The sequence below is a fragment of the Equus quagga genome, chromosome 2 (assembly GCF_021613505.1).
Source record: "Equus quagga isolate Etosha38 chromosome 2, UCLA_HA_Equagga_1.0, whole genome shotgun sequence".
Taxonomy (NCBI): domain Eukaryota; kingdom Metazoa; phylum Chordata; class Mammalia; order Perissodactyla; family Equidae; genus Equus; species Equus quagga.
In genome coordinates this window covers 94,232,317-94,246,999 of record NC_060268.1, presented here as the reverse complement: position 1 = coordinate 94,246,999, position 14,683 = coordinate 94,232,317, and the positions used below count along the sequence as shown (strand labels likewise).

General features: G+C 39.8%; 1 protein-coding gene across 1 annotated transcript in view; it reads left to right on the top strand.

Moving 5' to 3' along the window:
• Positions 1 to 14,683, top strand: part of HDGFL3 (HDGF like 3) — a 67,017-nt gene that overhangs the window by 33,652 nt on the left and 18,682 nt on the right. Inside the window, exon 2 of the mRNA XM_046653328.1 lies at positions 12,583 to 12,659. Coding sequence (XP_046509284.1) covers positions 12,583 to 12,659 — 77 coding nt within the window. The remainder of the gene's footprint in view (positions 1 to 12,582; positions 12,660 to 14,683) is intronic.

Sequence of the window (14,683 nt, the reverse complement as noted above, 5' to 3'; positions counted from 1 at the left end):
ACTCCCGATCACCCAGACTCCTGCCGTGAAGGAACCGCACAGACACGTTTGAGTCACCGTGTGGAACCCCCCACCCCCGGACCCTGACCAGATTCCCCTGATGTTGTTGCCTGTCGGTGTTTTGATCCCCTCCTATTCACCCTACCCGTGAAAGAGGGATTCCCACTGTATGGTTATGGGAATGGCTCAACACACAACACTGCCCAGATGAGATGCACACAGTGTATTAGTTACAGAAACTGACATCCCAGAAGAGGACACCATGGGCCGCGTGGGGTTGCACTGAGGATCAGAGTGAACAGCCACAGGCAGTGAGAGGCAGGCTTTGTAGCATCAAGGGGGTGGGGTTCCCACAGGAGGATGTGACGGCTTGTTTGAATAATTCCAAGGGCTGGCAGGGAACTGAAACCTGCTTCTTGGGGATAAGTAGAAACTGTGCCTGGTCCCTTTTTGATAAGGAGGATGTTTTGGCTAGGGACCTTATCCACAGGAACAGAGAGAGCAAGAACACTTGTGGGTAGGCCATTCAAAGCCGTCCTGATTTTACTGGCTATCAAGGCAGCACATAATGTTGAGCTTTAGGCCTTACACCACAATCTGAGCCAAACCATTTGTTTCCCAATGAGAACTCTGAACTCAGCAGCATCACGAGAGTCATCAGAGAAGACTGGATCACTCGATTAGGATAGGAACTTAGATATTTGAGAATAATGACTTAAAGTAACAATATAATGGTTTAAATTAACATAGAAGATGATAAACCAATTTTTTTTAAAGAACCTTGACTCTTTAGCAAGGAACTTTTGTAGTTTGTTTAAAGACAAGTTTAAGGATATGACAGTCACCATCAAGTCCAGAAGTCACTCTAGTGAGATATGGCATCTCTGCTGTCTACACAGATTATTCAGAGGGTTAAGAATAACCTTTTACCACCTTTTGTTAAGAGCAAACAGAATACTCCAAGACCAGTTTGTTATTTTAGTAGAGAAAAACTAAATTCTGGTTTTGTATTAATAAATATTTGACCTTAATGGATTTACAGGCTTTCCCTTTTTAATCCTATGAATAAATCCATCAAAACTGAGCCCGCTTGGGCAAAATTTTAGTATTTTGTTGCTTATTTTTAGACTCTTACTTGCAATTATAGTCCACGGCAAATAAATTTCCGTTTCCACAGACCTTCTGTAGCTTTCAGTATTCACCCAGGTTTTGTTCTTCATTATCCTCTCTCACATTTTAGAACAACCCAGATACTTTACTTCAAGTACAGAAGTAGTCTTCCCCGTTAATAAACAAACACGCGTCCTGTGACCTGGCACACATAGTCGCACTTCTGTGCCATGACTGTGGTAGCCTCAGTCTCCGTACTGACTATAACCTCACTGAAGGAGCTGACTTCTCTTTCACAGAGGGTGACAGAATGGAGAAATTTTTGTCATGTACAAGTGTTTTAGCAAACCAGCCAGGCTCCAGGACATGCATCATACCCATATCCTTTCTCTGCCTTCTTAAAGTGGCAAAAACAGCCACTATATAACAAATAAAAATTAAAATCATATATATATTAAACTACACTTGGTGACCATTGTTTCAGTGTTGCCTTACTTAGAAATTATTCATGGATGCGAAGATTATCCATTAATTAACTCAATTTAATATTAGTCCAAAGTCTTAAAGTTAACCATTGAAAATTATGTTTAATCTAACATACCACAGGACATAATTATTCTTGATATAGAAAAGTTTGTCAGAATTCAAGTTTACGTTTTCCTTAATCTTAAACATTATATGAAAGTAATATTAGCTTATTGGTAGCCCTATTTAAGAAGTTCAGAAGTAATTAGTGTCTTTGTGAGAAAACAAACCCAAATTTTATTTAAAAAGACAAAACATTTACCCTCATACACTGCTGGTGGGAATGCAAACTGGTGTAGCCACTATGGAAAACAGTATGGAGATTCCTCAAAAAATTAAAAATAGAACTACCATACAACCCAGCTATCCCACTACTGGGTGTCTATCCAGAGAGCTTGAAATCAGCAATTCCAAAAGTCCCATGCACCCCTATGTTCATCGCAGCATTATTTGCAATAGCCAAGATGTGGAAGCAACTTAAGTGTCCATCAACTGATGATCGGATAAAGAGAATGTAGTATATATACACAATGGAATACTACTCAGCCATAAAAAAGGATAAGATCGTCCCATTCACAACAACATGGATGGACCTTGAGGGTAATATGTTAAGTGAAATAAGCCAGACAGAGAAGGACAATCTCTGTATGACTCCACTCATATGAGGAAGTTAAACATGTGGACAAAGAGAACAGATTAGTGGCTACCAGAGGAAAGGAGGGTGGAGGGTGGGCACAAAAGGTGAAGGGGTGCACCTACAACATGACTAACAATAATGTACAACTGAAATTTCACAAGGTTGTAACCTATCATTATCTCAATTAAAAAATAAATAAAAAGATGAAACATTTGCTTTATTACAGTCTACAATGATTAAATCCAGACACAGAGAAATAGCTGTTTTTAAGCCAGAATTAGTAACCATTTGTTCAAGAATTTACTTTGATTACTTAAATTTGGATTCTCATGTACAAATGCATCTGATGGCTTCCCTGGTGGATTCTACCAGACATCCCAAGAAGACTTAATCCCCATCCTTCTCAAACTTCCAAAAACCAAAGAGGAGCGGAAGCTTCCTAACTCCTTCTACGAGGCCAACATCACCCTGATGCCAAAACCAGACAAGGACAAGAAAAAATTACAGGCCAATATCACTGATGAACATCGATGCAAAAATCCTCAACAAAATACTAGCAAATTGAATACAACAATACATTAAAAAGATCATACACCATGATCAAGTGGGATTTATTCCAGGGAAGCAGGGATGGTTCAACATCCACAAATCAATCAACATGATGCATCACATTAACAAAACGAAGAATAAAAATCACATGATCATCTCAATAGATGCAGAGAAAGCATTTGACAAGATACAGCATCCATTTATGATAAAAACTCTAAATGAAATGGGTATAGAAGGAAAATACCTCAACATAATAAAGGCCATATATGACAAACCCACAGCAAATATCATTCTCAATGGAGAAAAACTGAAAGCTATCCCTCAAAGAAGAGGAACCAAGGATGCCCAGTTTCACCACTCTTGTTTAACATTGTATTGGAAGTCCTAGCCAGAGCAATCAGGCAAGAAAAAGAAATAAAAGGGATTCGAATTGGACAGGAAGAAGTGAAACCCACTATTTACAGATGACATGATTTATATATAGAAAACACCAACGAATCCACCAAAAAACTATCAGAAATAATAAATGAATTCAGTAAAGTTGTAGGATATAAAATCAACGTATAAAAATCGGTTGTGTTTCTATACACTTAATGAAGTAGCAAAAAGAGAAATTAAGAATACAATCCCATTTACAATTGCAACAACAATAAAAAATATCTAGGAATAAACTTAACCTAAGAGGGGAAAGACCTGTACACTGAAAACTATAAAACATTGTTGAAAGAAATTGAAGAAGACACAAAGAAATGCAAAGATATTCCATATGCTTGGATTGGAAGAACTGACATAGGTAAAATGTCCATACTTCCTAGAGCAATCTACAGATTCCGTGCAATCCCTATCAAAGTTCCAACATTTTTCACAGAAATAGAACAAAGGATCCTAAAATTTATATGGAACAACAAAAGACCTGCATAGCCAAAGGAATCCTGAGGTGAAAGAACAAAACTGGAGGTATCACACTCCCTGATTTCAAAATATACTACAAAGTTATAGTAACCAAAACAGCATCGGACTGGCACAGAAACAGACATACCAATCAATGGAACAGAATTGAGAGCCCAGAAGTAAATCCACACATCTATGGACAGCTAATTTTCGACAAGGGAGCCAAGAATATATAATGGAGAAAGGAAAGTCTCTTCAATAAATGATGTTGGGAAAACTGGACAGCCATGTGCAAAAGAATGAAAGTAGACTATTATCTTACACCATACACAAAAATCAACTCAAAATGCATTAAAGATTCAAATGTAAGACTTGAAACCATGAAACTTCTAGAAGAAAACATAGGCAGTATGCTCTTTGACATCAGTCTTAGCAGCAAATTTTCAAGTGCCATGTCTGACCAGGCAAGGGAAACAAAAAAAAATCAAACAGGACTGCATCAAACTAAAAAGCTTCTGCCCAGCAAAGGAAACCATCAACGAAACAAAAAGACAGCCTAAAAATTGGGAGAAGATATTTGCAAACCATTTATCTGATACGGGTTAATATCCAAAATATATAAAGAATTCATACATCTCAACAACAAAGAAACAACCCAATCAAAAAATGGGCAAAAGAGGGGCCAGCCCAGTGGCATAGTGGTTAAGTTCATGCACTCTGCTTTGGCGCCTTGGGGTTCACGGGTTTGGATCCCAGGCATGGACATGGCAGTACTCCTCAAGCCACACTGTGACAGCATCCCACATAAAATAAAGGAAGATTGGCACAGATGTTAGGTGAGTGACAATCTTCCTCGAGCAAAAAGGGGAAGATTGGCAACAGATGTTAGCTCAGGGCCAATCTTCCTCACCAAAAAAAAAAAAAAAAAAATTGGGCAAAAGATCTGAACATTTTTCCAAAGAAGATACACAGATAGCCAACAGGCACATGAAACGGTCTTCAACATCACTAATTATTAGGGAAATGCAAATCAAAACCACAATGAGATATCACCTCACGCCCGTCAGAATGGCTATAATTAACAAGACAAGAAATAATCAGTGTTGCAGAGGGTGTGGAGAAAAGGGAACTTTCATACACTGCTGGCGGGAATGCAAACTGGGCAGCCACTGTGGAAAACAGTATGGAGATTCCACAAAAAATTAAGAATACAAATACCATATGATCCAGCTATTCCACTGCTGGGTATTTATCCAAAGATCATCAAAACACGAATGCATAAAGATATATGCATCGCCTCTATGTTCATTGCAGCATTATTCACAATAGCCAAACTTGAAAACAACCTAAGTGCCCATCAAGGGACACTACATATATATATACACGATGGAATGCTACTCAGCTATAAAAAAAAGATGAAACCTTGCCTTTTGTGACAACATGGATGGACGTTAAGGGCATTAGGCTAAGTGAGATAACTCAGATGGAGAAAGTCAAGTGCCATGTGACCTCACTCACAAACAGAAGGTAAAAACAGCAGACAGAAGACAGTTACAGAGGTCAGATTGGTGGTTACCAGCCAGGGCATGTGTGTGGTGATGAATGGTAATTAGTCTTTGGGTGGTGAATGTGTTGTTCTCTACACAGAAATTGAATATGATGATGTACACCTGAAATTTATATAATGGTGTAAACCAGTGTTACCTCAATAAAAAAAAGTGCATCTGAGCTAACAGTTTCTGTGAGAAGGGTTTTTCCTTAAAAGGCCACCACATTTAATATGGTATGGTACTCCTTTAATAAAAACAGAAACTTTCATATTTATATATATTTTTTAAATATTAGGAAAACAGACAATGCACTGATGCATTTTTGCAACCTTCATGCAAAAATCCTGCAGATTTAGAGAGACTCATGTTAATCACAAGAGACAGAGGCAACCCGTCAACAGGAACCACAGCAAGAGGGTGCGATGTCTTACAATGACTTACAACCAAAGTCAGCTGGAGGCTTCTTAAAATGCTGACTCTTGGGCCTAACCCCAAAGTGAGTCAGTCGGTCTGAATTCTGGACTGAGAACTGGCATTTCTTTTTTTTCTTTTGCAGGGAAAGATTCACCCTGAGCCAATCTTTCTCTTTTTTCTATTTTTTTTCCCTCCCCAAAGTCCCAGATGTGGTTGTGTATCTTAGTTGTAAGTCGTGCTAGTTCTTCTCTGTGAGCCACTGCACAGCATGGCTCCTGACAGACGGGTGGTGTGGTTCTGCAACCAAGAAGTGACCCTGGACCAGTGAAGCCGTGCGAGCACTGAACTTTAACCACTAGGTTATCAGGGCTGGCTCAGAACTGGCATTTCTGAGGAGTCCCCAGGTGACAGTGCTGGTGAAGGTCCAGGGAGCCTTGAGGATGTCTCCCTCCAGGCCCAAGGCCATGGAGCCGTGGCCTTGTGGACTCCCAGGGGTGGAGCCTCGGGTTCTAAGTGACCTGCCCTGTGTGTCTCTGCAGTGAGCAAAGCAGACAAATAAAGAACGATAACAAAAAGGGCACCGCATTTAAAGTATTCTATATTCACTTTTTAATTTCCTGAGGATTCTTAGGTTCCTTTAGGTTAGATTTTTGTAAGTCTTATTAATATCTATAAACCAATAAAAACAGAGCTCTTTTAAGAGATTTATATCTAATTTGTTAATACCCTTTCTAGAAATAGGACAATGTTTCAAACGCACACAAGAGGGTGAAGGCTCTCGAGTGTGGACCCACAGGGAGCTTGCAGCCTCAGGTCTGAGAGTTCAGCTACAGGTTAAAGAAAACAGAATACACGCAGGGATCTGGCCATCGAGGGCTTTTCTTCTTGCCAGTAGAAGCAAGATGTATTCTACAAACCAAAAGATTAATGCATGGGTTCTTCGCCGCGTCACACCCAAAGGTCTCCATCACCCCGTCCTGGGGAAGAACACTGTCTGCGAACCAGAAGCAACCACACATAGCCGAGAGCCAGAAACAGAAGTCAAAACACAAAGTCGGGAAAACAGAAACAGTAGCAAAACAAAAACTCTGAAGATAAAGTTCTGTTGCCACTGGTGTTCACTCTAGGAGCCAAAAAAAGACCCACCGGCTCCTGAGAGGTGCCCGCTCCCCAGCTCGGGAAGCTGTCTCCACTGAAGAGCTCAGCACAGGTCCCGGTGCGTCCAGGCATAGTCTTCAAAGAAGTTAAAGCAAAGCAGTGAAACATGAGGTGTGCACGTCAGCACGTCATTTAACACCTCCACGAGGGAACCAGCACGCGGATAAGGCCAGTTACTGGGTTTGACGATATTTATTATAGGGCGCGTGAACTCAAACACCCCGAGGGGCCAGGCCCGCAATGTAAAGGAGGAGAGCGGTCGTTTACAGCGTTGTCCAGCCAGGGTGGGGGGCACACACCTGTCTAAGGTGTAACTGTGGATCTTCTTGTGCTAATTGTTGCCTTGTGGGGATGCGGGCTTAGTCTTGCTTATCCCTATCTTCAATATTTTTTTCACAGAAGCTGTTAATCTGTATTTTAATGTGAGTCTTCCAGTTTTAAAGCGTTGATAACTAATTCAATTTTTAAAAATCACTATGAGCCAAACAACACATGTCTTCAGGCCAGAAATTGCCCGAGGGCCATCAGTTTGCACCCTCTGCAGTGGACATTAGTTATGTGACATTATGGCAAAGGAAGATTTAAGCAGAAGTTGTGTTTCTGTTTGAAAGAAAAGTGTGAAAAGGTTTTTTAATGTTCACTTTTAGTTTTCTCATAAGAGTGAAGAAAACATGATGCGATGGTGTTTTGTCAACTAGTAATTCAGTGTCTACCACATACATAAACTTACCCCTTTGCATTTTAAGTTCTATTTTTTTGTTCATTTAAAATATGTTCGTTTTCTGGAGATCCGTTTCACAATGATGCGAATATTCTTAACACTTCTGAACTGTACATTAAAAATAGTTAAGATGGAAATTTTGGGGTTTTACCACAATTATACATATATAATTGAATTTATTCAAAATGAAATTATTCATTTTTCAGTTGTCTTTGTAGGGTAGCGTTGATTATAACACATACAAGGTTTTCACAGAAGTTGTGTAGTAGGTAACGGGAAGCCTGCAGACAAGGAGCGACTTTGAAAGGCTGGTGGAATGGCCTTGTCAAAAGATCGGGAGCACTGGAGTAACGGAACTAAATACAGTAATGGGAATAGTGATCAATTTGAGAGACATTTCAGGCGCTGAATTGGTAGAATTTGGTGAAAAATTGAATATGGGGCTTGAGGAAATAAAAAGATTAAGGTTTCTTTCTTGGTAACGGAATATACCAATAAGTAAGATAGAAAACAAAAACAGATTCAGAGAAAATTGGTTCAGTTTTAGACAAGCCATGGAATTTCAGGACTGAAGGAAACCTAGAGGTTTCACATATTACAGATGTGAAAGTCAGGGCCCCAAGAGATTGTGACACCTTCCATGCCACAATTGGAATCAGAAGCAGGACGTGACAACAAGTTTCTAGACTCCAAGGCCGTCTTTTCCCAGTGCCCCAGGCACCGCTGTGATGCGGCTCGTTCAGCTCAGACATGAACTTGTGTGTGCGGTAGTCCTCGGGCCGCTGCCACTGTTCATTAAGAAGGCCTGCAGATTCTTCACGAGACTGGATACCAGACCTTTTCCTTGCTCTCTGAGCTCCAAGTCTGCCTCTTCTGTGTGTCTCTTGCCTTTACTTTAAGCTGCTTGTAGGACCTGTAAGTGGAGATTGTGTGTAGATGTTTGTGATTTGATGCCTGAAGTTCAGAGGAAAGGTTGGGGCTACAGGTGGAGACTTGGGAGTTAAGGACCATTTCTTGAATCATTCTCAGGAGTAGTGTGTATGTGGCCGTATAACTCATTAAGGATTTGGACCTCATCCTGGCAGAGGCTCTCAGCCTCACTGTGCGTGAGCATTGGCAGGTCTGGGGAGGGGCTGAAGGCTCTTGATTTTTTTTTTTTTTATTAATGTTATGATAGATTACAACCTTGTGAGATTTCAGTTGTACATTTTTGTTAGTCATGTTGTGGGTACACCACTTCCCCCTTTGTGCCCTCCCCCCACCCCCCCTTTTCCCTGGTAACCACCGATCTGATCTCCTTATCAATATACTAACTTCCACCTATGAGTGGAGTCATATAGAGTTCGTCTTTCTCTGACTGGCTTATTTCGCTTAACATAATACCCTCGAGGTCCATCCACGTTGTTGTGAATGGGCCAATTTTGTCTTTTTTTATGGCTGAGTAGTATTCCATTGTGTATATATACCACATCTTCTTTATCCAATCATCAGTTTCTGGGCATGTAGGCTGGTTCCACGTCTTGGCTATTGTAAATAATGCTGCGATGAACATAGGGGTGCAATGGACTCTTGAGATTTCTGATATCAGGTTCTTAGGATAGATACCCAGTAATGGGATGGCTGGGTCATAGGGTATTTCTATTTTTAACTTTTTGAGAAATCTCCATACTGTTTTCCATAGTGGCTGTACCAGTTTGCATTCCCACCAACAGTGTATGAGGGTTCCTTTTTCTCCACAACCTCTCCAACATTTGTCGCTCTTGGTTTTGGATGTTTTTGCCAATCTAACGGGTGTAAGGTGATATCTTAGTGTAGTTTTGATTTGCATTTCCCTGATGATTAGCGATGATGAGCATCTTTTCATGTGTCTATTGGCCATATTCATATCTTCTTTTGAGAAATGTCTGTTCATGTCCTCTGCCCATTTTTTGATCGGGTTGTTTGTTTTTTTGTTGTTAAGCAGTGTGAGTTCTTTGTATATTATGGAGATTAACCCTTTGTCGGATAAGTGGCTTGTAAATATTTTTTCCCAATTAGTGAGCTGTTTTTTTGTTTCAATCCTGTTTTCCCTTGCCTTGAAGAAGCTCTTTAGTCTGATGAAGTCCCATTTGTTTATTCTTTCTATTGTTTCCCTCAACTGAGGAGTTATAGTGTCCGAAAAGATTCTTTTGAAACTGATGTCAGAGAGTGTACTGCCTATATTCTCTTCTAAAAGACTTATTGTCTCAGGCCTAATCTTTAGGTCTTTGATCCATTTTGAGTTTATTTTGGTGTGTGGTGAAAAAGAATGGTCAATTTTCAATCTTTTGCATGTGGCTGTCCAGTTTTCCCAGCACCATTTGTTGAAGAGACTTTCTTTTCTCCATTGTAGGCCCTCTGCTCCTTTGTCGAAGATTAGCTGTCCATAGATGTGTGGTTTTATCTCTGGGCTTTCAATTCTGTTCCATTGATCTGTGGACCTGTTTTTGTACCAGTACCATGCTGTTTTGATCACTGTAGCTTTGTAATATGTTTTGAAATCGGGGATTGTGATTCTGCCGGCTTTGTTTTTCTTGCTCAGGATTGCTTTAGCAATTTGCGGTCTTTTGTTGCCCCATATGAATTTTAGGATTGTTTGTTCAATTTCTGTGAAGAATGTTCTTGGGATTCTGATTGGGATAGCATTGAATCTGTATATTGCTTTAGGTAGTATGGACATTTTAACTATGTTTATTCTTCCAATCCATGTGCATGGAATGTCTTTCCATCTCTTTATGTCATCGTCAATTTCTTTCAAGAAAGTCTTGTAGTTTTCATTGTATAGATCCTTCACTTCCTTGGTTAAGTTTATCCCAAGGTATTTTATTCTTTTCGTTGCGATTGTGAATGGGATTGAGTTCTTGAGTTCTTTTTCTGTTAGTTCATTGTTAGTGTATAGAAATGCTACTGATTTATGCACGTTAATTTTATACCCTGCTACTTTGCTGTAGTTGTTGATTATTTCTAATGGTTTTTTTATGGATTCTTTGGGGTTTGCTATATATAAGATCATGTCATCTGCAAACAGCGAGAGTTTTACTTCTTTGTTACCTATTTGGATTCCTTTTATTTCTTTTTCCTGCCGAATTGCTCTGGCCAGCACCTCCAGTACTATGTTGAATAGGAGTGGTGAAAGTGGGCACCCTTGTCTTGTTCCTGTCCTCAGAGGGATGGCTTTCAGTTTTTGTCCATTGAGTATGATGTTGGCTGTGGGTCTGTCATATATGGCCTTTATTATGTTGAGGTACTTTCCTTCTATACCCATTTTATTGAGGGTTTTTATCATAAATGGGTGTTGGATCTTGTCGAATGCTTTCTCTGCATCTAATGAGATGATCATGTGGTTTTTCTTTTTCATTTTGTTGATGTAGTGTATCACGTTGATTGACTTGTGGATGTTGAACCATCCCTGTGTCCCTGGTATAAATCCCACTTGATCATGGTGTATAATCTTTTTGATGTATTGCTGTATTCGGTTTGCCAAAATTTTGTTGAGGATTTTTGCATCTATGTTCATCAGTGATATCGGCCTGTAGTTCTCCTTCTTTGTGTTGTCCTTGTCAGGTTTGGGGATCAGAGTGATGTTGGCTTCAGAGAATGTGTTAGGGAGTACTCCATCTTTCTCAATTTTCTGGAACAGTTTGAGGAGAATAGGTATTAAGTCTTCTTTGAATGTTTGGTAGAATTCTCCAGAGAAGCCGTCTGGTCCTGGACTCTTATTTTTGGGGAGGTTTTTGATTACCGTTTCTATTTCCTTACTTGTGATTGGCCTATTCAGATTCTCCATTTCTTCCTGATTCAGCTTGGGGAGATTGTAGGAGTCTAGGAATTTGTCCATTTCTTCCAGGTTGTTCAATTTGTTGGCATATAGTTTTTCATAGTATTCTCTTAGTATTTCATTGGTATCTATTGTGATTTCTCCTCTCTCATTCCTAATTTTATTAATTTGCGCTTTCTCTCTTCTTTTCTTGGTGAGTCTGGCTAGGGGTTTGTCAATTTTGTTAATTCTTTCGAAGAACCAACTCTTTGTTTCATTGATCCTTTCTATTGTCTTTTTTGTTTCAATATCGTTTATTTCTGCTCTTATTTTTATTATTTCCCTCCTTCTACTGACTCTGGGCTTTGTTTGTTCTTCTTTTTCTAGTTCTGTTAGGTGTCGTCTGAGGTTGCTTATGTGAGCTTTTTCTTGTTTAGTGAGGTGAGCCTGTATTGCGATGAATTTCCCTCTTAGGACTGCTTTTGCTGCATCCCAAATGATTTGGTATGTCGTGTTCTCATTTTCATTTGTCTCCAGATAAAATTTGATTTCTTCTTTAATTTCTTCAATGATCCATTGTTTGTTCAGAAGCGTGTTGTTTAGTCTCCACATTTTTGCACCTTTCTCTGTGAAGGCTCTTGATTTTTAAAAAGCTCCAGAGGTTTCAGACGCACAGCTAGAAGCTATAGAATGATCTGAAGCAAGGAGGTGACATAATGAAATATGCATTTTAAAAGGTAATTCTAGCTTAAATGGGTGGAGAGAGTGACTTGCAGTAGTCTAGGCAAGAGACAATATCTTTTAATGACTACATAATATTTTGAGTTAGTTTTCCATAATTCCTCTATCTTGCAACACTTATGTTTCTAGGGTTGTGCACGTGTGTGTAAAATTCTCTGTTATCCCCAAAAAGTGCATCTTTTTGTTTCTTTTTTAATTCTTTTGCATTATTTCACTAGGACAGATTCCAAGGAATAATTCTATTCACTTGAAGGAAATGAGTAGTTTTGTCTCCTGATTATGTATTACCATATGGTTATAATCAATTTACAGTGTTACTCTTCATGTCATGGGCCAAATGTGACCTTTAGAATCATTCTGTAATGTTCAAGAAAAGAAAAACTATTGGGATTTTGGTTAAAGTAATTTTATTTTGAAATTAGCAATAAATTATCAGAACAATGTTTATGTCATGTTTATGCCATTTTACCTGATTTAACTGAATATTTAATAACTAATTTATCCTTAATAGATTGATGAACTCCCAGAGGGAGCTGTGAAGCCTCCAGCAAACAAGTATCCTATCTTCTTTTTTGGCACCCATGAAACGTAAGTCAACAGACCAACTTAAAGTTTCAACAGCTGTGGTTTGACTCTGCTAGACTACATAAGATCTGTAACATCTCGTGTTGTTAAAATTGTCAGAATCAATTATAGAAAAATCCAAGCTTAATAATGTGTTTTTCTTAATGTAAAGATTTTCCGTTCATTTTGATTTTGAATGTCGTTTCTATTTCTGCTTAAATGTTGGGTATCACCCAGAAGTCTCCTTTAGGACACTTTTAAGTCCTAGGGTGATCCCTGGGCCACTCCCATCATTTCTTTTGTAGCTCTTGTATATCTCCCTTTGAGAAATTTCTTCCCTTCGTATTTCACAGAACAAAGTTATATTCTCTCAGTCTCTTTCAATTGGTTGGACCCTGAAGCAAACATACCACCTTTTTAAGATTTTCTAATTCTGTTGATTAGAATACAGGCTAAACTGTTGAATAAAGGAAGCTGTAAATACCATGTCTCAAATAATATAGAAGTTTCTTTCTTCCTTTTGAAACAATCGAGAGGCAGGCAGAGGGTTCGAGGTGGGTAGACTGCTCTGCTCTGGGGACCCAGGTTCCTGCTTCACGTCCTGCCCTCCCTGAGTGCTCCCCTTGTCTGCTTATCTGAAAACAAAGCGAGCTCTGGGTCAGCCGCACCTGTGCGTCCTCCAGGCAGACAGAGAGGAAGCAGCATCCATCACCGACACTTGCATTCGTTCCAGCGGCAAGAACTTGCTCAGGCGGCCACGTCTGGCTGTAAAGGAAGCTGGAAAACACAGTCTCTAGCTGCACAGCTCTAACGGGGAAAAATTGAGAGGAATAATCTCTTAATGAAAGAAAGAAGAAAATAATGGATGCCAGGGGACAGTTGGCAGTGTTGACACATAAGAATGTATACGGCTGATTACGACAAGGACACAAGTGGAATAGGAATTGCAAATGTGAGGAAAAGCTAGAAACTGTCACAAAATCTTAGAAGTCTTCAAACTCAGGGTCGCTCCTTATGTTCGTCTGAGTGTGAGTAGAGCCAGGCATGGACTTCTCCTTAGCCTGCTGTCTCTGCCACTCTGACCTCTTCCCCCTGCTCGTCTTGAAAGAGAGCTGGCCAGGAGAGGGCCCTTAAGACATATTTCTTTCTTGCCTTCATGTCAGAAATAGTTGTGTTTCTTTTAGAAATTTAGTTTTATTTTGTTTTGTTTTTATCTAATAGACACTGTGGACTATGCAACTTACCATGTTTTCCTCAGAGGGTTGCCAGAAAGCTTAGAAATACATGTTTTACCTGTAAGTGCACAGGGCTTTGCAATATGTATTTTTGTATTTGCCTCATTTGTGCCTCCATTTTATGTCTATACCACTATTTTGCTTTTTCTTGAGGACCTGTTTCCAAGTGATCTGGTTGTATTTCTAGGATAAGGCAGAATTTAATAAACAAGATTATCACATTTCAACTATATACACCCAAATCAATCATTTACTAACATTATATGGTCACTTTCATTCACTTAGTGAACATTTTCCAGGCATTCTTTAAGGCATTAGAAATAAAAAGATGTCCTTAAAGAGCCTACCACCTGGTGTACTGCTGGTGAACGTAACAGAATCATCCTGGTGAGCAGCGTGAAGGGTTTTACAGAGCTGTTTGTTACGGCGTCCTTCATATAAGTCAGCAGCATCCTTCCCAGGCTCAGTTCAGTAAAGGTAGTTCTACCAAGGAGCAGTGTCATAGGGCCCCTATGTGAGCGTTTTGCTGGTTTGATCATCCAGAGTAGATTTGAAAACATCTAGAGCTGTATGAACTTCAAAAACTTCAAAAATGCCATAACATTGTTTCAGCTGAACGTTTACTTGATATGGGTGTACCTGAACCTGAGACATACACCCTGGCGAGTCCCTAATGCTGTGCCTCTCCATGAAGGCAAAGAGCCTGCAGGTGTCACCCAGCAGAGTCCTGGTGAAGGCAGAGAGCCTGCAGGTGTCGCCCAGCAGAGTCCTGGTGAAGGCAGAGAGCCTGCGGGTGTCGCCCAGCACGGTCCT